Source organism: Strigops habroptila, chromosome 3, assembly GCF_004027225.2.
Source record: "Strigops habroptila isolate Jane chromosome 3, bStrHab1.2.pri, whole genome shotgun sequence".
Classification (NCBI taxonomy): domain Eukaryota; kingdom Metazoa; phylum Chordata; class Aves; order Psittaciformes; family Psittacidae; genus Strigops; species Strigops habroptila.
The window spans coordinates 80,523,173-80,548,003 of NC_044279.2; the positions used below are offsets into that span (position 1 = coordinate 80,523,173).

At 40.1% G+C, this 24,831-nt stretch overlaps 2 protein-coding genes across 7 annotated transcripts in view; both read left to right on the top strand.

The window, feature by feature from the left end:
• RHNO1 (RAD9-HUS1-RAD1 interacting nuclear orphan 1) lies at positions 1-4,357 on the top strand. 2 transcript variants are annotated; one of them, XM_030479847.1, is made up of 3 exons: positions 1-142; positions 1,111-1,375; positions 3,632-4,357. In XM_030479847.1, exons 2-3 carry the CDS (start codon positions 1,211-1,213, stop codon positions 4,301-4,303), a joined length of 837 nt encoding a protein of 278 aa, XP_030335707.1. In that variant the 5' UTR covers positions 1-142; positions 1,111-1,210; the 3' UTR covers positions 4,304-4,357. The 2 variants fall into 2 exon arrangements, with proteins under 2 accessions (XP_030335707.1, XP_030335708.1); XM_030479848.1 differs by having other exon boundaries at positions 1-107.
• TULP3 (TUB like protein 3) overlaps positions 4,352-24,831 on the top strand; it is a 26,668-nt gene continuing 6,188 nt past the window's right edge. The window contains exons 1-5 of one of the 5 annotated variants that reach the window (XM_030479841.1): positions 4,352-4,463; positions 16,273-16,324; positions 17,678-17,840; positions 19,784-19,960; positions 21,754-21,908. In XM_030479841.1, the coding sequence (XP_030335701.1) occupies positions 4,363-4,463; positions 16,273-16,324; positions 17,678-17,840; positions 19,784-19,960; positions 21,754-21,908 (648 nt within the window). In that variant the 5' untranslated portion in view covers positions 4,352-4,362. Of the gene's footprint in view, positions 4,464-4,613; positions 4,850-5,198; positions 5,855-16,272; positions 16,325-17,677; positions 17,841-19,783; positions 19,961-21,753; positions 21,909-24,831 lie in introns of those variants that run through there. The other 4 variants (XM_030479843.1, XM_030479844.1, XM_030479845.1 and 1 more) reach the window with 4 other exon arrangements.

Below are 24,831 nucleotides of genomic sequence, written 5' to 3' on the forward strand. Positions count from 1 at the left end.
CAGCCGTGGCGCTGGCCGCTGGCCTCGGAGTTTCACCGTTTGAGGGGTGTTACGGCTGTATCTGGCTAGCGCGGCCCGCAGGACTCCCCGAGGAGGCTGCGCGTCTGGTAAGCAGTGAGGCTGCTGCGGTCTTGTGTATTTGGTAAGAGAATGTGTTTCTCGGAAAGTGTTGTCTTTAAAATGCCTTGTCTCTGCTAATCTGTTTTTGAATGGGAAATTACATTTTCAGTTCGAACTTATTCATTATGTTAAAAAAAATAACGCAAAATATGTAGAATACAGGGGGGAAACATCAAGTATGTTCTGTATTTAAAAAGGTTAAAAGTCCTGAAATAACGAGGTATAGGTAGTTAGCAGCTAGAAATTGAAAGACTGCTGGTTATCTTGCCCCTACAGTATATCTTGGCATTACAAACCAGTTTGATGGATTAAATTGGGGGGAAGGAGGGAAGTATCTTTATCTTTCAGTTCCTAAGCCATTTTTTGTCTGTGATTAAACTAGATATTGAGCTAATGTGAAGAGATTGGCTTTTAATTTTCTTGATGGCTGACTTGACAAAGCAAGTTCAGTAGGTCAAACACTGTCATTCCTTTTTTTTGCTTCTCTCCAAGCAGTTTCAGTGACCTTAAAATTTCAGCGACCAAGCCTATTCTAAATACAGCTGGTTCTGTATTTCAGTATTTTAGACAGGCCTTATCATAAATGGATGTTTTTCGAATTACTTAACGAAATATCCTGATGAAGAAAAATGCCTATGTGAGTTTGCCTGTCTTGTGTATTTAAAATACGTATTTTTGTAAGGAACTAACTTTTCCAGTAACATGGAGTCTTGCCCAAAGGCGGGTTCAGAACTCCTTTTGCAGCTGGGACACTTGTTTTGTTCACATCTGTGTCTCCCCTAATGTATTTGGCTACGTGAAGCTTTGGAGCATTTATCTATTCTGTGCATTTCTAAATCTCTCTGAAATCTGACAGAAGGTTCAAAAAGTACTGGTAGGAAAAAGTCTGCATAGACATGTGTACGGCATACTGTTGCATATATATTTTACTTTCGTTAAAAACTAGATCAAACAAGTTTCTCTTCAAATCCATTTATTTGCCTTCTACAGACTTGAGAGCACTTTAGCATCTCCTTGGGTGCTTTTCTCTTTCTCCGATTGGCATTAGCGAGCATCATGAGGTTTCAAAGTGGTTTTACCACATCTTTTGATGCCTCCGAAGAAGAAATGTACCAAGGCCAGAAAGGCAGAGCTGGTATTCCTTGAGAGGCCGCGAGAGGGACCCGTCCATTGCTATGAAACTCCGCCACCTTCGGCTAAGAATCCAAGACGTGTTCCTACAAAACCTGTAGACCAGAACACCTCCGCTGCCTGGGTTGGTATCGATTATCCTTCCCCCTGCATCCCGCAGCAGCAGTTTCTGTACGTCTCAACACAAAGCCGTCTGTTCTGGATACTGAAAATTAGTAGCACTGGCTTGAATTCATAGTAGCTGACTAAAACATAAATAACTGCTTTTGAGTTGCTTCATATACTAACTGCAATCACAAAGGTCTTGGTTATTTGAAGGCATAAAACTGTGTGTGGTGTGCACTGACTAATATGACTATTTGTCTTCTGAAAAGCTAATTTTCATCAGGAAAATGCTGTTTTCTATGGCAACTGAAAATCCAGCACAATAAACATTAGGGGGGGATTTTTTTATTGGCTTGCTGCTTGAATTAACTGCAGAACTCCAAATGTTACATGTTAAAGTACTAGGTGTTTTGTTTAAATCTGAGACTGCTAAATTTAGAGAACCCAGGCTTTCACTTCAAGTTTATTTATTCTAACCTGCCTTCTTTCTCATTCTGTGTTCTGAATAGTTTTTTTCTGTATCACTCTTTGGATGGGCTGAAAAAATCTGATCTGAAGTAATGTCTCAGGGACTGAAGTATCCTTAGATGCTCCTTATATCATGTAATGTAAAGATTTCTCTTTTTTTAAGCAAAGGGGTGCTGTAGAGACAGACTGTTCCTTTGCAGCAACAGTCATCACCTACGGGAGCTCTGTTTAAGCGTTATTGCTGCTTGACATTCTGCTCTTCACGAAGCAGGCTCAGCAAGTGTGGATTCAAAACTGCATGAAATGTTCCTTTGTTCCTAGTGACCTGGAGTTATTTTTGTGGTGGTTTAAACTTGTAGTAGAACATGTTCAATTTTTTCCTCTTCCTATTTTTTTTTTTTTTTTTAATATGCTTGAGGCACCTCTATGGCTCTTGAAACACTAAGTAAAACAACTGCTGTGAATAAGCATTCTTGTTTGGAAGAATTGGAAACAGGCACACTGGTACTTATCTCTCTGATTTCGAACATACAATGATTCTAAAATTTGTTTGAAGCTGACAGCACTGAAACTGTTAGATATTTTCGTGTTGAAAATCCTGGTAGGTTTGTGACTTCTTGAAGTATTCTCTGCAGAGTTTCTGTCAGCTTGTTTCAGTGGCAACTGATTTTCTGCTCCTCTCTTCTTGATGTTATCTAGTGTTTTCGCACCTTCTTGACCCCTAGGCTCCTGCACTGGTAAAGCCTACCCTACATGTTCTCTGAAGCCAGGAAGTCACATCCTCAAAGTCAGTGTCATATCCTCAAAAGAACATCTATGTTCTTTTAAGTATGTGCCAGGATACAATTATCAGCGAATCGTGTGTTTCTCTTCCTGCACAAAGGCTTTGCATTCAAACAGTTCAGTTGTACAGTGGACAATCACTATCCCTAATCAAATTTCACTTACAGTTTTTGTTTGGTTTTGGTTTTGTGTGTGTTTTTTTTTTTTTTTTTTTAGAGGGACTGTGTAGTAACCTCGGAATGCTGAAAGGGATACATAATTATTGTAACTAGATCTCAGTTTGGTACGCTCTAGGGAAAAGCAAATTGCAAGAGATGGAACCTGACTCTTCTGTTGATACCCAGGAAAATAAAGACTATTGTAACAGAGCAACTTTCAGGTTTTACGTAAGAGTCTAGAATCTTTCAAAAAAAAAAAATAGACTTTGAGCTTTGACCTATAGAAACCTTTCTCTGTAGAAAGCCAGTTTTAGAAGTGGCATTTGAATGATACAGAGATTAACTCTTTTGAAGTAAAGAGGCTCTGGGGAATATTGTGAAAGCCACAGTAACATAACTAAGGTGATGGAGCTAAGTGGGCATCCTTTAAATCATTGTGTATTGCTTTCAGTTCAACCTCTACCTGTTCAGGGAGACTGAGGATGTAATTTATTGGATCTATTCAGAGTTATGCTGAAACACAGAAAGAAACAGAATCCAGCTCTGAACTGTTCTTTAAATCTGCAGGGGTTACAGGAGTAGACACCAGTTAGAACTTTTCTTTAAAACCCAGATCTTGAGTTCTTAAGTTGCCAGAGAATAGCTCACTTGTACCCCAAACACTTTTTAGAGAAGAGTGGCAAGCATGATGTTGAAGTTCAGGAGTATCTCCTGCTTAGTAGCTTGGTTAGTGACTGGTTTGCTTTGCTCACTTAAGGAACACACTGAAAAAAGATGGGGTAGGTGGGGGAGTAGAATCAGGTTGGTATTCCTTTGTATGGAGAAAACTGTTGAGATTTTTTTTCTTATGAAGTCTTTCTCTTTAGGTGTGTCCACAATTTGAAACAACTACATTAGTGGCATTGAAAGCATGCCAGAGGAAGCATCGTGGTCCTCACAAACCCCAGAATCAGGATGCCAACTACAGTTCACTTTATACAGGAGGAGCTTGTCGAAGAGCTATAACCTGCAAATTTCCTCCTTTAACTTTTGAGAATACAGAAGAATGTGCAGTCCACGCCTCAGATCATCCAAATCGCTTGAGGAAGAACATACAACACTCTCACAGCCAGCCCAAGAAAGGGACAGCAGCAAAAGCCAACATCCAGGTGAACAGTCTGGAGAACTGTAGAGAAATACCTTCGTTACCTGCTCCCCAGGCTGTGGAGCCAGAAGTCTTTAGTTCACCAGGTATAGAGACTGCACAGGTGCCTTCTGTAAGTAACTGGAGATGCAGCAGCACTCTGCCACAAAGAAGTAGCCATGCCTGGCATCCAGAAAAAGAGCTGGCATTCGGTATTGACCCCTGTGAGAGGAGAGAGTTGGAGTCAGGAGCAGTACTGGTTACAGACACTCCTGAGCACGAGTATGGAGTGAAGGTTACTTGGAGACAGCGGCCTCTTATAATGAAGTATCTGCGGGACACAGGGAAGCTGAGTGCTGCTGACATACTGGTGAAGGCGAACCTCGACTTCCCACGGAGACAGACCAACGTCTGACTCGGCAGGGGCAGCAATCCTGTGCAACTACACATCCCAATAGAGTGTTATTTTCAAGGATGGAGAGCGGAGCTGATTTAAGCCAAGCCCTGCGCTACGGCCGGCTCATCCTCCTCAGAAATGCCACAAAGGCGCGGGGGGTGTTTTCTTCGCGATGGGGGTATGTCGGGCCGGGTTTCCACGGGGAACGGGGCGTCTCCCAAAGAGCTTTTTGCGATCCGCGGCTGCTGCCCGCGGCTGTTAACCGCAGCCCGGGAGGCGGGCAGGGCGCGGGAGGGCCCGCCCCAACCGCTACAGGAAGGGCGGGCCTGCGCTCCGCCGCGTCCCGCGCACGGGCGAGGCTCGTCCCTCCCCGCCGAGAGGCGCCGCGGCCAATGGGCGGGCCGCGTGCTGCGCCTCCGGCCAATGGCGCCGCGCTTCAGTACTGAGTTCCGTTGCCAAGGGTAGCGGTGAGGCCGGGGCCGGGCGCGGCGGCCGGGGCCCCCTAGTAACGGCGGGGCTCGGGATGGAGAGCGCGAGGGGCCGAGGTGGCCCCGCCGGCGACTGGTGAGACGGGGCCGCGCGAGTGGGGCGCCGCGGAGCCGCCTGCGGCCCGGCACCGCGCCTCGGCCAGGGCGGCCCGGTTGCATCTTCCGACTGGCGGGCAGGGTTTCGGGGTGGCGGTGTCTCCGGCAGCAAAACGACCCGGGCCGGGGCTGTCCGGCGCTGCGCGCAGCTCTGCCTCACATCGCGCCAGCAGAAGCGCCCGGTGCCGGGCCGAGCGGCCGCAGCGGGGCCTGTGTGCCGCCACCGCGGCGGCTAACGGCCGCGCCTGGGGTAGCGCCCCGCTGCTCGGCTGGCGGGGGGTCGCTGCCCTGGCAACACCCGCGTCCCGCGGGCAGCAGCTGTGTCAGTCCCGCTGTGTTCAGGGGTTGGACTCCAAAACGTTCTACTTCATGTATCGTCTGATTACGTGTAGATCGAACTGCTTTTGTGGGGTCTCGGTCCGCCCTGCCTGTTTCTAGGTGTTGCTGTGATGCATTTTTGCAGTGCTGTTCCGCTTTTCTGTTCCTGGTGAAGCTCTTGGTGTACATAGCAATGTACTGTGTGTGCTGTTGCGAGAAGAGAGGAAAAATTGAAAGGAACTTAACTGATGTAACAGGGAAAATAACTGTAAGCTTTGGGGAAGATGTTTTGGAAAGATATTATGCCTGTAGCGCTGAGATAGCTCAAACACGAAATTATTTTAAATGAAATGTGAGGATATAGGCAGGCAGCGAAAATTTTAACAGAACTAGTATGATTATAAAATCCCAGGAAAAATATCTTTTGTGCCTCATGTTTGGATAGGGAAAGGAAAAGCAAGTAAAGAGAGAAACCTAAACTTCTAGTAGTTGAATTGTAATGAAGACAGTGTAGAAAATAAACAGTATTTTTTTATGGCATACTGTTGGTAGTTTTAGTTGAGAGTGAAAAGGGGCAATAGAGTTAGAAGGGCTCCTGTAATTGCTTGGCTCCACCAAATACGCTGTGAAAGAAGACGACTTCTTTATGCAGACTTTAAAGGCTGAGGTTTGTATACCATTCTGGAAACAACTGTTGAAAAACTGATGACCAGATACACATAAATTTCCTTGCACAGCTACTAGAGCTTTAAGTTGAAGTTACAGGAAATGATGCTGCTTTACTGGTAACAATTGTACTAGTATAATTTCTTTCTGCTAAGAGGCTTGTTTTGCATGCTTTTATGGTTGCCTCATAGAAACAGCTTAACAGCAATGGCAGTTCATGTGATAGTGCTTCCCTCCCACTCCCAGTTTATTAAACAATCATTTCCTTAAGTTTCTTAATCTCTGTGGTTAAAGTAAGAAAACTAGAATACATGAACCTAAATAAAAGTACATAGTTTTTAAATAGATCCTTAAGGCCTCTTATTTTTAGCAGTCTGACTCTGAACTTAGAATGTTCAACAGCACGACAGTAAGTTGCAGGAAGACAAAAGATTGTATTCTTAAGAAGGATATTCTTTTCCTCAGAAGAGAGTAGTAAAATTATCCATAACTCATTAATTCAGTCATTGGAACTCTTGCTTGGAAGAATAATTGTCAGTTGTCCAAACAGTTGTTCAAACAGTGGTTTGTGTAGAAAGAGGAAATGTGGTACATAATAACTGGCAGTTCATAGCAATGAAGGTAATACCTGTAAAGTGTAAAAATGCCACCTGAGGTGGAATACCTTTACTGTTGAGCAATATGTAAAGTACATATTAAGATATAAAAAGTATTTTACTTCTAGTGGACAAAGATGAAGCAAACAAGTCAAAACTAAATGCGTATAGTTTTGTAAATGTGCTGTGGGATACTTGATTGTGGATAGACAGCTGAGGTCTTGGCTTTAGGCCAGCCATGTCTGAAACAGACTGTCCCTTGAAACTGTGCTGTTGTGTTAACCTGTCTCCTGTTTGAGGTGGCTGCAACTGAAATTGCAAGTTCATTTTAAAGTTTGATTGACTTTCAGGGAGATATGACACAACTGTCTTAACGCTTTAGAAAATGGTAAGGTCGATAGCGCTATTTCATAGCTTTGACAAGTGCAATACCTTCTCTCTTTTTGAAGGAGTTGAGAGAATTTGTGAAAGTCCATTTTGAGACTTTACATGAAATTAATAATGTTGAATACAGTAGAAACATTGAGATAAAAGTAATTCTAAATCATTGTAAGGTTTTAAAATACTGAGAAGGGAATTTGGTTCTTATGGTATTTTAGAATCTTGGGGACTGATGAACTTTGCCTTTTTGGACACTAATTATACAGTATGCAGGAATACTTAAAGCTTCCCGCATGCTGCCTTCCAAATGTGGTTCAGCTTCTGACTTGCGGATGTCATATATAAAACCCCATCATTTTCAAGAGGCAAAAGTCTCTGAGTCTATGGAGGCTACAAACCTGGGTGTCAGTAGCAGTGGTCTCTCATGTAGTTTGGATGTTTCTTCGGTGGCTAGACATGCATTGGTTAGTGGTTTTCAGTTTGGGAACTCAAGAACTATAGGATATTTCCTCAGTGTCTTCAAAAATTAATGAAGAAAAAGAGCTTATTGCCAACAATAGTTCAATTTTCAGAAGATTATGAGCCCATGGACTGTAAAAGGTTCAAAAGTAATTTCATATGTTGTTGTCCTTTCCATGTTTCAAAAGTAGAGTAGTTGAAGGTGTCGGGAGTCTTGGTGGCTGCTGAGCTTGATTGTTTTATATAGATGCACCTTAATTACAATTTCGGGTAAAAAAAGACAAAGTACTTTTCTAATGCTTTTAGCTGCTCTTGTAATCCAGAGAAGTTTAAATTTCCTTTTAAAAGCCTATCAGCTGTTCTGTTAGTCCTTGGGTATTTTTATTTGGCCACAGCCAAATAAAAATTGGTGCAATTAAAAAGCACTGTTTTGTAAATTCTAGGTTTTATAATTCTGCAAATTTTATCCTTAGATAAAAGAGAAGTGGCTTAATATCTTATTTGCTTCATCCCTTTCAAGTCTGAACATTATAATCGAGAAATCTGTCCAAAATGGCATATTGATAAAATATAGTTATCTTATAAATATGGTTGAGATGTATTCCTGGGAGTAGAATTTCAAAAGAAAATGAAACCTTTTGCGACTGCAGTTTGATGCCACTGCTGTCAGTGTTAATGAAAGAAGGAATCACCTCACTTCCTATGGTGTAGACAGCAGTGGCAAGAGAGAAAAAGGAGCATCACTGTAGGTGTAACCTATCAACTAAAACTTCCAAACGCTCTTGGTAACTGCAATTGTAAAACAATGAAAGAGTTGTCTTAAAGTTGAACCTTGTTTGAATTATTGCTTCAGTTTCTAGTAAGTTCTTCTTCCATCTCTTACAATTTTATGGAGACAACCATTATTTTTCTCTTTGTCTGCGTTCTATTTGTTTGTTTTCTTCTTTAACCACTGTTGGTATGGCATCTGTAAATCTGAGGCAGAAAAAGAACAAGAATCCAAATCTAGCAGTGGTAAATTGCTGAGTCACCGGGTATGGAAATTAAATTTTGCTGTTTCTATATCTTTAATGGCTTCCCCTTTCAGTATTTAAAAAAAAGTAAAATAAAAAAAACTGGGGCTAGAAGTCCACAATTAGTTCTAGATGTCAGTTCAGAAAATTTTATTTATGTTCCTTCCCTCAGTTTTAGTTTGAAAGACTATAAAACAAGTGCAGTTTGTGGCATGAAGTGAGATATGCTTATTTTCATGGAACTTTGAGTTTTGTTATCTAGTCCGGATTAAGCATACTGTGTGCAATTTAACTGCTGACTTTGTTGTTAGGACAGAATAGCACTTGGTTTACGTCTCACTGGTTTCATGTTGTAGTGGGGTAGGACGTCAACAAAAGTAACAGGCAAGGTTTAATAATTCACAAAGAGAAGATCATAGGAGTCAGAATTCTAAGCCCCTGTGGATCTTGCTTTGCTCTTTCCTTTGGTAGAGCAATTTCTGTAAGTGAAATGACCCTGGGGATTTGGTGTGTGTGTAGTTGAGGGGTCATTACATAGAAAGCTGGTGTTCTGCCTACAGAATAAACATCTTTGCCCCCCCCCCCCTTTTCTTTTCCCCTTTTTTTTTCCCTTTCCTTAGTAGAAACCTAAGTTTCAATAAATTCACCTGAATAAACAAGATTTTGGAAGTATGGCATTCTGCAGTTGTATTGGTGGTTAAGAGTCTTTACTCAAGGAGTCACCAGCTGCGCACTCTTGAAGTAATGTGCCTGGTAGGGGATTCCTTGTCTCCCTTTTCTTGCAAATATTATAATAAAACCCCAATTTAAAACCCCCTGTTTGGCTTAATACTTAAAGATAAGTTTACATGCATATTCTTATGGTTGTCTTCCTCTGTGCCACCCTTCCAGCATCCGTGGTGGCTTTAACAGTAAATAGCCTGTGTGGATTTCTGGCTTCTCTTGGCCTTCCTTTCAGGAAAATATTACTTCTTTCATTTTAGGTATGTTGTAATGAATGACTTGAGACTTTCCGGGCTAAGGGAAACAAGAATCTACTTTCTGTTCTCCAATATAGTATAGTAGAGAATGACATAGGCTTTTGTTTGCACTCTTCTTTATAGACCAGATGTAAGATCTACTAGCTTTTTTCCAGAGTGTGCTGCTTTTATTTTCATTCCTCTGTTCCCTTGTTCCAACTAGGAGGAGCTAATCTTTGGTACTTGGTGACTCAGTTTTGGAATGGCATATGGAATTCTAAGCAGTACAGTAGTCAAAACTGAATAGAATTTAACCTTTTCATGACGCTTGTGTTCCTGTTGCATCTTCTTGTAAAAGCCTGTATTCTTTACTGTCATCTAGTTTATTCTCTCAGCCTGTAAACTATCTCCATTTACCTTGCGATCTCCAGAACCCAAATGGACAAAATTACAAAATTGTGGAGGTTGGTTGGGGCTTCTTGAGATCATCTGATCCAGCCCCACTGCTCAAAGCAAGGTCAGTTGAAGCAGTTTGCACAGGATGATGTCCAGTAAGGTTTTGAATATCTCCTAAGGTGGGGCCTCCACAACCTCCCTGGGCAACCTGTTCCAGTGTTTCATCACTCTCTCAGGAAGAGTTTTGATCCTTCTCTTTTCCGTGCTGAACAATCCCAGCTCTCTCATCTTTCCTTGTAGGAGAGATGCTGCTCCAGTCCCTTAATTTTTGTGGCCCTTTGGTGGGCTTGCTCCAGTATGTCTGTATCTTCTTGCACTGAGGAGCCCAGAACTGGACACAGACTTTGCGTGTGGTTTCACCAGTGCTGAACAGAGGTGGAGTCACCTCTCTCGACCTGCTGGCTGTATGTTTCCTAATGCAGCCCAGAGTGTTGTTGGCCGCTTTTGCCATGAGGGTACATTGCTGGCTTATGGTCAACTTGTCCACCAAGATCCCATCTATCCATTTCTGAAAAAGGCATGTCATCAGGCAGCATATGCTTTATTCTTTGTTTTACCATAATTCAACTTTTTTCCAACAGACCCTTCATTTCTCTGTGTTACTTTACTAGCAGGTTCCTGTTTAGTTCACCTGACAATCTCCTGCCATGTTAACTTCCTGTTTCAAGGTGTGTTTCTGTAGCTGTGTATATATATATATAATGGTGCAGTGCATATCCCATTGCATTTGTGAGATTAGAATTTTATACTGGGGTTTTGTGCTTCCATGGATACTATTTTGAAACTGAAGATAGAGGGGATTCCATGAAGGACATAGAACTGTGGAGCAAGTCCAGAGGAGGCCATGAGGATGATCAGGGGACTTGGAGCACCTCCCATATGAAGACAGGCTGAGAAAGTTGGGGCTGTTCAGCCTGGAGAAGAGAAGCTGTGTGGAGACCTCAGAGCAGCCTTCCAGTATCTGAAGGGGGCTACAAGGATGCTGGAGAGGGACTCTTCATCAGGGACTGTAGTGATAGGACAAGGGGTAACGAGTTCAAACTTAAACAGGGGAAGTTTAGGTTAGATATAAGGAAGAAGTTCTTTTCTGTGGGGGTGGTGAGGCACTGGAATGGGTCACCCAAGGAAGCTGTGAATGTTCCATCCCTGGCAGTGTTCAAGGCCAGGTTGGACAGAGCCTTGGACGACATGCTTTAGTGTGAGGTGCCCCTGCCCATGGCAGGGTGGTTGGAACTAGATGATCTTAAGGTCCTTTCCAACCCTAACTATTCTATGATTCTATGTTTTTTAACAAGATTTTTTCTGTAGCACATGTGTGTCTCATTTGTTTTTTCTTGAATTCCTTTCTTCAGCATGGTTTTCGTATTACTCTCGAGTTGTTTGGGCAGCTGTTTTGCCACAATAAAGGTAAAACATATCCATGTATATATAGACAATATATACCTACAAAAAAAAAATTATATCTATTTCAGAATGCCAGCTTGTTGTGGTGGTGATGGTGGTGGGTTTTGTTTTGGGGATTTTTTGGGGGGGGACAGGGGTGTTGGTTTGGGTAGTTTTCACATGCTTAAAGCTTGGCTTTGAAGAAAAGTACCTGATAACTCTACAATGAAGTTCCATTTTTAAACTCAGAGGTAGGTAAAAGCAAGAGTATTCAAGGAGTAACTTGCCTTTGTATTTCTTTTGATCTTTATTAAGTTGTAAATTGTTCAGATAGTTGCTACAAGTTATTGGCAGGAACATGTAGTGCCTAGAGGATTTGGGTGTATTTTACAGTGGAGTAAGACATACAGATCTAGATGCTTGTCTTTCTGCTTCCCCACCCTAATCTGGCAGTTGACTATTGTTTTTATTAGTTCTTTTCAAATAATCTGCGATGTTTTATGCGATTTGTATAATGTGGGACATAATTTGTGTATTAAAACATACCCAAGACAATCTTTATTCACGATAATATATTCATTCAGAATTGCTTCCAAAATTATGTTCGCTGTTGCCATGTCACTGCTCCCATAATATGTTCAACAGGTGAAAAACTTGCCAAAAAAATTTTTTGAAACCTTTCTCAAAACTTTCTCGAAACAGTATGCTATTGGCATTAGAAATGTGTGCGTGTTTATTTAGGAGGGGGAATCAAAAGTGAAACTGATTTCACTCGAGATAGCATTTTTTATGTAAAAAGCCAGACAGAGGTTAAAACTTGCCCTTGTTGAACTGTCAACTGCTTGAAAATAATTTATAACTGAAATGCTGTTATAAAAGCTGTTACATAGCAACCTGTGTCACTTAAAAATGGGGATGACATTTTATGGCCTATTTACAGCAGGTCCAGTTTACCTTGGAAGACTTATTGGTAGTTAAATTAATTATGAAGGAAAGAATATTCCATGTTTGCCAAAAAAACCCTCTACTTTTCTGCCTCGGGGAAGGCAGAAAACATTGATAATCCTCACTACTATTGTTCTGTGTTATGCATTTTCTCAGAAATGAACAATTCCAGCTGTGTCCGTTGAAAGGAAAGCAGATGGGGCTCCTTTCTTTTGTGGATTGGAAGGTGCATTACAGATAAATTTTGTTTGTCAGCCATTTTTCAGAGACAGTATTGTAATTTTTTAAAAGATAAGAATCCTTCTTCAAATGATCTCTTTTCTACAGTTTCTGTTTTCTTTCATAGCCATAGTTTGGATGTAGTTCCCAGCAAAGTTCTTTGGAGAGTTAAGAGTGAAAACCCTTTCATACGAGCTGACTCTTCATTTCTTACTGAAGTTGGTTTTACTTGCGCTTCTACAGCTGAAAATAAAATCTAGTGGACAAAGATGTGTGCCGCAAGCCACATCCTTCTTATTCCCTGATTCTTAAGTTCTGGGAGCATTGCTCAGAAACATAACTGCTGCTACTACTGCTAAACTGTCCTGCAAAGGAAAAAAGAGTTACATGAGTGAGAAATGGAACATAATATATTGGGAATTTTGTGACATCTGTGGACGAAAATGGTGTTAGTTTACGGTGCCTTTGAGTTCCTTTAAAGGAAGTAGACCAATGGAAACAGCTAAAAATTTAAGGACGTCTTAAGTTATCTCTTCATTGTGGTTAGTTTGATATTCCAAAAATGGTTAGGAAAGATCAAATAAAAACATCCATAATAAATTTGTCATTCATATTCCTATTGTAACATTTTAATTTCTTCTCATACGAGAACAAGGCTAACTGATTTCAGCAGGAATGTGAGGGTTAAAAATAAAACATTTTGCTTCATGTTAGTCTGTGTTGAATCTAGAAAGGGATCTGTGAGGAGGAATGGATCTGTGAACTCCATTATGTGTTGCTCTTCACATTCAGACATGCTGTTGTATCTTCTCAGTTGAGTGTTTCTTGTTAACTAGTTATTTGCCATGCATTTTTATTCCGTATCCTGGATAATCATTATTCTACTACATTACACAAAATAAGTCATTTTTCCTTTCTTTCTGGTATGTGTCCATTAGCCATCATGCAGCTTTAGTAGAAGAGCTTATGAGTTCTGGTAAATGTAGCAGAGGAGTCAGGGGCAGGGTCTTGCATAGTCTGCTCTGCTGCAGCGACTGGAAAGAGGAAAATCATAACACGCTACCAGAATATTTTCAGTTATTATTTATCAAAGGTAAATGGGTAACTCGTTTGGTGGTTGTGTTTTGGGGTGTTTTTTTCCTGTTTTGAACGCGGTTGCTGTAGCGATAGAGATGCAGAGTATTTTTCCTGTTCCTACTGGATATTTAATTCCTCTTATTGCACATAAACCCTTCAAACAGAAAACCGTAGTGAAGAGCATAGTGGTTCTCCGTGGGCATGTCCAAAGAGCACTTGGATGTACTGGTCTGTGTAGTCAGTCCAACTGAAGGATGATTTGTGTTTGAAGCCTGCAGCTGTATTAGCACACTGCTTGCATTCCTTTGTGCTGAGCTGTGGGGCTGACTAGCGCAGCGTTTTCCTGTAAGGTCTGTAGTAACACCAAACCCACTGTGGTGGGTGGTAAAAGGTGTAAAGTGTGTGGGAAGCTTTTTTTTGTCTGGTTATTACGTTACACCTTCACACTGACCAAGTGCTGGAAGGAAGGTTGCAGGAGGAGTAAATAAAAATAGTGTGTTTGTTTTGTTTTGGGGTTTTTTTAGCACTATTTACAGTACCACAGTGCCCATTTGTGGCTTTAATTGTTTCTTTTAATTTTGTTCCTTGTGTGGATCCTTGCACTGTATAATGAGAAGAATTGATGACTCCTTTCACTTAGTGGCCTGCTACAAGGTGATTTTGGTCTGTGTTTAACAGTAGCCTGTAAAAGAGAACGCTATTGCTGTCTTTTTACTTTATCAAGCTCTGTGACCTTTTAGAATCTTTATGTAATTCAACCATGCCCAAGTCTCAGTTAAGCAGTTGGAGGTGGGGCAATGTATAGTCCGTGTTATGGTCCCATTCCACAGCTCTGTAGACCTGTCTTTGACATTATGTAGCTTTAGCCCAGTGTGAGTAGAAAATAATTTTTGTTGAGGATTTCTGCAAGGCATGTATGAGAGTCCTCGTATTTCAGCATTTTGCCATCCTTCAGGTAAAAATGAAAACCTGGAAATTTATTCCATGGACTCCAATTGTTGGGGATGCATTTTCTGTTAGAGAAAGTAACAAAACCATAGACAGAAGCTTGTATCTACATGGGACATCATTGTAGTTCTTTTTAATTATATAAGAATGTGTCCATAAGTCTATTATTGATAAGAGCTACATAGGTTGCTTTATAAGAAACACTTGACTGCAGTTAACAAATGTCATCTGTTTCTTAAGTCAGCAGGCATAAGAAAATAAAAGGAAAGGAATATCCCTCCCCCCTGCTTTTTAATTACGATTTTTAACTGAAGCTTTCAAGCATTTATAAAAAGCATGTCACAGTTTTACTTTATGTTGAAGTTTTATGTGGCAACTAATGTATCTTGCTGCATTCAGTAGATGTATCTCTGCATGTTTTTTTCTTATATTGTGGATGTTTTCAGGTGAAGACAACTGTATTACTGTAACTGCTGCTGTAGGGACATGCAATACCTCCCCATCCCTCTTCAAGAAAGTAATTAGTTTTTCCAGGCCCTCGACTGCCTTTGAATCTAATGCGCTACAAATCACTGGTCCACATGAGGAGTAATGTCAATTTTTAGAAGCAAGGTGTTTTCAAGATTCTAGACCTCTTATGTGATGATGCTTGAAATACATTAGAGAAAAAAAGAAAAAGAAATAAGGAAAGCTGCAATGTAAAAAACAGTGGCAGTAATAACATGCTTTATAATACCATTAGCTGGGCAGTAAGCATCAATTTTAGAGTATATTTAGAGCTGTGTGTATCCAAAACTTTTTCTTCTACACATTTCAGCCTCCCAGAACAGGACCTGTGTTGGCTGGGGTAGTATGTCTGTAGGGACCTCTGATCTGCCATTTGCTTGCCTGGAAGTTGAGTCAGATGTGGATTTACTAGGAGTTAAGGGGATTCTGAGCCCTTTCTCCTCTTGTTAGCTCTATTTGTTGTGATCCAATTTCCATGGCATGTGTTTTGCAGCAACTCCAGCCCACCTCTCTGCCTCTGGTTTTCCTTGTTTGGGTTATATTCAGCATTGTCTGCCAGCTTGTGACTTCACATGATGGGACATTTCTGCACACCTAGACCAGACAGAGAATTTCCTGTTTAAATTGCAGCTGTGGCTAGCCCTGCTTTACTGCGTGCCATCATAAAATATATGTTTGTCTGTTTCCCATACTAAGTATCTTCTTCATGATGCTTTCTCACTGCCAGAGAGGTCTTTGTCAAAGCTGTGTAGGAGGAAGGTGCACAACTTTGGTAGGCAGAATATGTGCTTACTTGTCAATTAGCCTTTCCCCTTTGTAAGGTTAACTGCACTAAATTGAGTGTGTTAGTTTATGTAATAATTCACTATCATACAAAAGGAAATGGGAAGTCTCTATGGAACACAACTTAGGATGAAAAACTGGAGTTCTTATGAAAGTTATCTATAAAACTTAAATAGTCAAATCATTTTTTAATCTAGGAATTGATATCAGGTGTTGCAAATACAGATTCTCTCGGGTATTAACAGTAGTTCTGGGAATTCTGGCAGGAGAAAATGGTGTAGGTTTGACTCCAAGAGAGAACCTAAAATTCTGAATTAATTTGGAATTGGGTATTTTATGAGGGAGCAGGGACTACATTGAATTGGTTTGAACTGTGTTAATCCTTCAGATATAAACTCAGATAGTCCACCTCAGTAATGGCTCATAATCCATCCTTCAGTAATGAAGCTTTTGTTGCTTATAAAATGTTTTCAGAACAGTTTACTAAGGTGATTGAACTAGTTTGGTCCTATTTATGACAGAATATGATGTATGTTTTATTTTTTAATGCCTTGTAACTTGGTCTTCTTGTGGGATAGATGTCTTACACTTGTTTTAAAGTCTTGATTGTGAAGTTGTAGCCTGCAATTATCTTGTGTTCTTGTAATGCAAACTTTACTGGCAATAATTAATTTGTTTCTTTCCTTTTCCCAGCATCTTTGAGGATGAAAGCATGAAACTACGACAGCTGAAACTAGAGAATCAGGTAAATGATAGTGCTGAAGCTAGTAAAATAAGTATAGGAAAATAGATATTAGCCTTGACTTGAGAAATAGAGGTGAACTTTAAGAATACAAACAAGAACTCATTGCTATGGCAAGAACATTTTTCTTTAAAGATTTTAATGGCTTTCATTAGTTTAAGTCAACCTTGCTACGGCCTGTAGGCTTGATTTCTTTGATATATTTATTTTTCATACATCTCTCATTTAATTGGGATCGACTCACCACAATGCAGGAATGAATCAAGAAGGTGGTTGTAGAGAATTATCCATTTTAAGCATTAAAGGAAAAAGTTTCTGCGAGCTATAGAAAGATCTTAACACTGCTGTCGAGAAGGATTTCCAGCATATTTTGATTTGATTTGTTTTGTTTCCTACAAAGACGACAGTCACAGCCAAGCATTTGTCAAATATTAGGTTATGGGTCTCAGTTTTTAACAATGCATGACATCAGATTCCATCTGTGGGCCAGCTCTGCCGGCCAGGACGCTTTTAGCCAGACTACTGCCTTTTCCGTGAAGAGAGAGCGTGTGGCTGCTCGGGCAGTGCTTGAGAACGCAGCACTAGAGACATTGCCGTGTCTTTTTTGAGGCACTTGCAGCTCAAAGTGTAATGCTGCCACCTCCCTGTGGGTGGAGAGCGGGAAGTTGAAGGCCTGTTTCTGAATGCACTTGGTATGGTGCTTTTGACACGAAGTTTCGTTAGCGACATCATAACTAGTATTGTTCCTGCTGCCTCAGCAGTCGTTTCTATTCTTGTTTAGTAGGAAACCATAAACATCAAATATATATGTATCTTTGAAAATTTTGCAAGGTAGATGAATTTTTGTTATACCAGATCAGTTCTGTTTTAATGATTGTAATTTTCAACATTTGTTTCCCCCACACACACACACCCTGTTCCCTCTAAGTCTTATCTCTCAGTATTGGTTTCTGGGAGCTATTTGTTTTGAGTTCTTCCTTTAAGATGATAGCTTCTGACACAAAAACCTTTTTTTTTGCGAGTCCTGACTGTTTCAGGTTGGATTATAAGTGACTCCTGAATTTGTCTATATATGTGAAGGATTGCTGCAGTTTAGACTGGGTGAAAGGAGTTACTGCTGATGGTCTCAGGATACATCAGAAAACAAGCAGGTGGCCACATCACCCATCAAGCACTGATGGAGAATCAAAGACATTCCAAAGACAAAATGATATGTCTAGGATTTTTGTAAGAGATTACAGGAGTATTTCAGGTGTATTGGAGATCCTGATCAGTGATGTGTTATCACCAATAGCCGAGGCATGGTTTCTGCCTCTGAATGTGGTCCTTATGTCATGATTTTTCTTTATTTCACAGAGAGCTCTTTTAGAGAAGAAGCAGAGGAAGAAACGTCTTGATCCTTTGATGGTACAGCCAAATCCTGAGGCAAAGCTGCATAGGTCAAAGCCCAAAGGGTGTGAGGAGCAGACTCCTTTAGTAAAAACTCCTACCCCTTTCCACAGTGATGTTATTTTACATGGTAAGTAATCAACCTGGTTGCAACAATGTTCCCAAAAATGCCAGTGCATGCATTTTATGTCGCAGATGGGCACCTCATTCATGTAACAGTGGTCAAGTGATAAACAAGATTGATTACATACCGTTACATGTACAAAAGTAGAATTGTAGTACAGTGTGGTTGAGCAATAAACCAAAAACCTTACCTTGAGAATTTTGTGACAGCCGAGAATCTTTGTGTGCCTTTGAAGAATCTCTCCCTTGTGTTAGACTAAGAAGAATTGCAGAAATAAGTTAGGAACTTCTTTAAAGGTAGGGAGATACAAACCCAGTGTAAGAGAGTCTTATAAAGCTGTAGGATAAAGAAAAGGAAATAATCCAGTAGTGACTGCCTGTACTTTTCTTCATGGTATACTCCATCTAAAGATTGCCTATGAGTGAATGATAAAGTAGACAAGAGCAAAGCAAAAGTCTTAGGAATACTGAATTAGGTTTTTTCTGGGTTTTATCTTATCTGTTGTTTTTCTGTGGGCTTTGGGGAGACAACTGAAAAATGACAAGCAAGCTATAGTGGTCCAGAAAGTCACAAACACAAAGTGAGATCAGAGCCAAAGGCAGTAACTTAGTGACCTCAAAATATTACAGTAAAATAGTAACCATTCTGTTAGGAGTGAAAAGAAATACAATAGTGAGAGCCTGAAGTTTTCCATGTCACAGAGAAGAAAAAAGAGCAGCAATGAAACCTCTACATTCCAGTGGAAGTGTAGTTTGAGAGCATGGATCCATCAGTCTGTCAAGAAAGTAACAGGAACTATCCGAAGGCTTAGAGATGCATGTTACTGCAGGATGTTAAAATACCACAATTTTATTAAAATTTTTATTAAAAGGGAATTAATGTATAGAGTAGAATTTTAAAAACCCAAACAAACCAGTGTTAACTGGTTTGAAGATCACATTTGGAAATACGTTATCCCCTCCCTTTTGAATGATTTTCATGTTCTGTTCTCCAGGTGTCTTTCAGGGTCATAGGATGGGGAGGAAAGTGGTGATGTGGATGGTAGCATTTATGTGATTAAAATCAGGTGGGAGAAAGCTTCTGTTAAAAGACACTTTAAGTCAAAAAGATTGATATAACTTCTAAGTTAGGAAACTTCAGTAGTACTGAAACTACAAGAAAGAAAAATTAAAACTAACTGCTCCTTCACTAGCTTCCATAGCCCTGAAGCTTTGTCAGTACAAACAAATTCTGTTAAGAAGTGATAACAGGAGTAAACATGTCAGAAATCTGATGATTAGATAAAGCAGTAAAGTTTTAAGAAGGAAAACAGTGGGAAAACAAGAAATCCAAAGCTGGAACTACACTTACATATTGTGTGCTACACAAATGTATTAATGCCAGACCCTGACATCAAGATGTCTCCACCAGTTATGAAGGACAGTGCACAGCTGTATTGCATGCTTAAACGTGGAAATTTGATTTCTACCAAAAGAGGGCATCCATTTCTAGTTTTTTCTGCCTGTGCCTGTAGATAATTTTGTCAAATTGACTTGTGATATTCACTGTAGAGCGCTCGCTTACTGGTAAGTGAGCGTTCTGGAGGAGTTGAATGTGAAGGAAAGGAACGTGAAGGAAAAGAAAATAGAGTAGTTGCCTATCAATTTGAAAGATATCAATGTGCATGACAAATACAACTCATTTTAACTGCTTAAGCCCTTGTAAAAAAGTAGATACAATGACTATATTTATAAATAGAGAAGCTGATGCCTGGTATGTTTAAAGTAATAGGCTGTCTGTACCAGAGTCAGGCCTGGATCCTCCCAAGTTTTCTGACAAAAATTGAACAAGAAGACATCAGTACTTTAAAGGGATGCTTGGGCAAGGAAGATGTAAAGAACAAACATCCTGGGATGTGTCTTTAGCCATAAAAAATAGACTTTAGCATTCTGTTTTGTTTTGGCCTGCAGGTATTGATGGACCAGCTGCTTTCCTGAAGTCAGAAGTGCAAGATTTGGGGACCAAGCTCCAAACTCTTTCTGCTGGATCTTCCAAAACAGAAGACGATGCCGATCGGGAAAATGATGGAGAGGCTCTAACAGACACAGCAGGCAAGCCAGATCTGCAAGAAATCTTAGAGAAACGAGGTAATATAATGGGCGTTATCTTGACATCAAGAATTGATGGGCATTAAGAGTTGATAATGGGCAAAGATATTTTTCAGGGCTCTCATAACTTTTTTCAGTAGAGTTAAAAGCCCTAAAAATGTGATGAATCAGTGTCTGTAAGGTATGACTTTTAAATGCAGAGCTAGGAGATTCTACAGCATGTAAAAATGCAGAACTACGGTTCCTTCTTCTGATATTAATTGGGACATACCAGTTAAGTTTTAAAGGTTTATCAATGTGCTGTATAATTTCTGGCCTTTCCAAGGAAGTTGGTGGCAAAACGCTATACTTCACATTTTGCTAGAGTTTGGGGTATTTTTATTCCAGATATAATATATCTGGATATGATGCTTGAATATTTTCACAACAGCAGAACCCTCTATACCCAGTAATGCCATAATGTAACTGTTAAGGAGGCTAACAGGAAAGGTGTTTTTCCTGAGTCAGAGGCTGTCACAATCAACAGTTTTAGAGTTTTGTATTCAATAATTATATCCCATTGAGTAGTTTCCTAGTGGAGTGTCCATCTCTCTCTGCCAGTACCACGGGAAGCCTCTTTTGTTGAATGCAGCCTAAGCACTTTGCAGCAAAATAATGGCTCATGTTTCGTATAGTGCACAGCTTGTTTTTATTTTGCTGAGCATGTCTCCCAGAATGTTTCCAGTACAGTTTATGTAGTAAGGTACTACCATATCTAGAAATACATCCATTTAATTGTCAGATGCAACAGCTGCCTGCCTATGGATAGGAACATTACACAAGAGTTAGGAAAGGAAGTAGGAGAGAATATCCAGAAACTTCAGGGGAAATTAGTAGAGATAGAATATAAACAGTAAATTTTGAAATTGGCTAGAGTACTGGGGTCAACGCCTTTCCTCTTTCCAAATGCGCTTTGTGAGGCTTACCGACAAGAATACATTTTTCTGTTTCATCTGAGATAAAGAACTTCCAGGAGTGCCATGTTGGAGTACTGTTATAATATTTGCTCTCAGAAAATAGTGTGTTCATTTTCTATAGTGCTTATTCTGCTTTCCATTCTACAGCCAAATTAAAGAATGGAATCTCAGAATAAAATTATACAGTTCCAAGTAAACACCAAGCAGTTATGTGTACTTCTGTACACATAAACATTCTTTAAAATGTTTTTATCCAGAGTTATTTTAGTTATATACCTACAGTCATCTCTACGTAGCTGTGCCTAGGTTAAGATTAAATAAATAAGCCCTGGGACTACTCAGACTGCACTTCTGTTTTAAGAAGAAAATCATCAATAGTATTCATGAGACCTAGGTTATTGCTGCTGATGTAAGAATAGGAAGAGCTCTTATTGAAAAATTATCCTACTCCATTTCAGTGTGTATAAGAATAAGGGGAAATGGTAAAGAATGTAAGCTGTACAGAGTCCAATTTACAGGGGAGGTGTCAGCGTATTGATCTGGATTTCCTTTTTTGTTCTTTAAGACATGGAGGGCTTTTTTACGTGAAAATAGGCAAAATTAACTCAATGACATATTAAGCAGTATGTTACATCACTTAGTATCATTTAAATAAGTACCAATAAAAGCCTGACAGCTGTTTAATCATCTGCACAATGACAGCTGCAAAATGTCACTAGGGTTTTGAATTAAAAGGCTTCAGAAGCAATATGGCACATGAGGAAAATCAGGAGTTGATTTTAATTAAATCAACTGAAATTAATTAAAAGAGTGAATAGCTATGCAAATGTCATATATGAATTAGTGATGCCACACACTCATGTCATCTCCTTTCAGAGGTTACGTGCTTGATTTTGACAGGAATTTCAGGCAGTTTGAATTTTGATGAGGAGGATGCAGAAGAGGAAGAAGCTAGTAAGAGACCAGCTTCTCATTCACCATATCCTGAAACTGAGAGGCCTAGCTCTGCAAGCAGCGTGAAATCTTTCGCAGTAAGTGTCTTGAAATCCCTTTCTGATAAGGGCTGGGCACGTGTTTGATTTTAGTACTAACCCCTTGAGCACTAGGTTAAAATATAGTAGTTGCAACTACAGTAGCTAGCATATTAATCCCTGAAGGCAGACGAAGGTCGTGATTGTCAGGTTATCTGACTGAAGAGCCATTGAGCTAAACACAAAGACCTAGTAATGATTAAAGGAACAATGGTGGGCAGAGGAACCCAAGTAGCCTGATGGGAACACGGTGAGTCAGCTACTCCTATGATTCTCAAAGGAGACAGATTAGGCCATTGTCTCTGGTGTAAAAGCCACCAAGATGACTCAGAGAAACTCTGAAATGGCATGCAAAATTAAGAGGGATTACTGCCTGAAGGTTTATCGCATTTATTGTGGAATGTAAGAGGGAACAGAATTTTGGGATGGAACAGAATATTTGGGGATTGGAAGAAACCTTTCATGGCTGTTTAGGGGAAGGGAAGAGGAAAAAGGGAATGAGGTGGATCAGGAAGCCATAAGCATGGGAAAATGGGGACTAAAGGGAGTAAAAAGCACCAGATGCACGTAAACAGCTGCAAGACAGTGTGCTCATCTGTCCAAGCCTTGTGGCTGATTACTGCAGCATGTCCTATCATGTTCTAAAACTGTTTCCTATATGAATGTGTTCTCATATGTATGTATCGTGAGAGACACACACATACATATGCTTACAAACTATATGCTGGACTAGGCAGTGAGTTGGAAAAGACCTGGGAAGAACCAGGGTTTGAGCTAGTGATGAGATGAAGGGCATAGGGTTTGGGCATGGATGCTGGACCGGCTTAAAAGTGCATGCTACTATTCGAAAGACCTGTGTGAGTATAATTGTGTGGCGAAGTAGAATGGAGAAATTCTGAAGATTATAATATAGATTAAATATTAATATTTAGTGTGATAGAGCTTAAAGTATTATTTAATTAAGGATTAACACTTCATCTCCTTTCTGTGCAAAATATGTGTTAGCAATTTGAAAACTTGTTGTGTGGGTAGGAGATCTTAATTGTTCAAAAGCGTTAGATGTATGTCTCCCAAATCTTTTGGATTTCAACAACTGATTCCTAAAGCTGCTCTCAAAATGCTAGCCAAGTGCTTCATAGCAAATAACTTTTATGACTGCTGTATTTAATGCAGTAACTTATCCCTTGTGTGGCATTAACAGCTTTTCCATCTTAACAGTAGGAGAGTTTCTTACATAATGCTAATAGTGAAATGTGTGCTTGTATCCACTTCTGTTCCTGATCCAGTGCATTGGTCACATATTTAAGATTAACTTCTAAGAATAATACAAAAATAATAATGTGCTATTCAGTTTATAAAGTTAAGCAAGATTTAATGTTGCAAGAATTGCAAAATGGCAATAAAATCTGATCAAGTGTCTAAGTAGTTACTTTGGAGTACTTGAAGCTTGGCCTTTTCTTCTGTTTGGCTTGGAACTATCTTCTAGGATGTCCTCAAAGTATACTTGTCTTAAATATATGTAAACTCATGTTGTGTCCTTATTACTGTTACTTGTTTGTGAAGTTATTTTTTGTTAGTATATACATGCTAGGACTCTGATTCCTCTGGAAAAAATACTGTATGCTCATAAAAATTACTTAGGCATTTTCAGCTAATATGCAGAAGCTTTGTTGTCAAAGTTCTGTACTCCAGAAAAGAATGGACCTTCTTACACAATCTTAGGCTGGTCAAGTTATTTCTGGTTTTCAGTAGGTCCAGGTCTACTTCATATCAAAATACAAAGGTAGATGGTGCTGGGGGCCGAAAAATGTATTTTTAATGGTCTGTCAGGGAAGTGTAAGGAGAAATTAATATTACATTAAAATGTGAATTATAAACATACACAAAAAGTATTTTTCACTGCTCATCTGAATTGGTCAGACTTTATTTTGCTTTCAAGTAAGTTTGAATAAATGGAATATGAAGTCATAAAATATCAGTTATATCCTGAAATAATGAGTTGAGTAGTCTAGGGGGAATGGTTTTAAACTGAAAGAGGGTAGATTTAGATTAGACTCGAGGAAGAAATTCTTCACAGTGAAGGTGGTGAGGCCCTGGCACAGGGTGCCCAGAGAAGCTGTGGCTGCCCCATCCCTGGCAGTGTGCAAGGCCAGGTTGGACGGTGCTTGGAGCAACCTGCTCTAGTGGAAGGTGTCCCTGCCCATGGCAGGGGTTTGGAACTGGATGAGCTTTAAGGTCCCTTCCAACCCAAACCATTGTGTGATTCTGTGATTGTGTGTATGTTGTACTTTGTGAGTGGGTGAGTAGTACAAGAGGTCTGGGTGTTGGCTACCTGGGAGACTGGGCTATGGTTGCCAACTACTGGAGATACCAAGTAGGGGATGCTGTCAGGGGGAAGGGTGAGAGCCACTAGTGAATTTCAAGTCTGTCTGTCTGTGTCTGTATTCACTCATACTTCCTACTGGCTGTATTTGAGAATGGGGATAAACCACAACCATCAACTCCAAAACCCAGTAAGGGAGGAATCTCCTGGATTCTACAATACAGGATTCTACAATACAGGATTCTACAATACAGGATTCAGCTACTTCTAAGAAAAAAAATTAATGACTTATACCAGATTTCCATTAGAATTCCAGTTCCTTTGGTGACCATAACTTGCATCCTGAATATATACACTGTTCTAAGGTTCTTCCAGCGTTCCAGCGTTTGAGATGGTTCCACCATCAGTTTACTCTGTTTCAGTCACCGTTCTGAACCAACATAATCTCAGTGCTCATTCCAGTCACAAAAATCCTGGCCTGTCTTTACTGCAGCATCCATCAGTCCAGCTTATCATGCTGCCTGATTTCCCACAGAGTGAAGTTCTAAGAGCAGAGAGGCTCTTTGCTTAGAATATTTGCAGTGACTCATCCCATTTTTA

What these genes read in the sequence shown, in the direction of transcription:
- RHNO1 (XM_030479847.1), top strand. Translation starts at nt 1,211, where the DNA reads ATGCCTCCGAAGAAGAAATGTACCAAGGCCAGAAAGGCAGAGCTGGTA. An exon ending in AGAACACCTCCGCTGCCTGG is followed by an intron (nt 1,376 to 3,631) that starts GTTGGTATCGAT and finishes CTTTCTCTTTAG; the next exon opens with GTGTGTCCACAATTTGAAAC.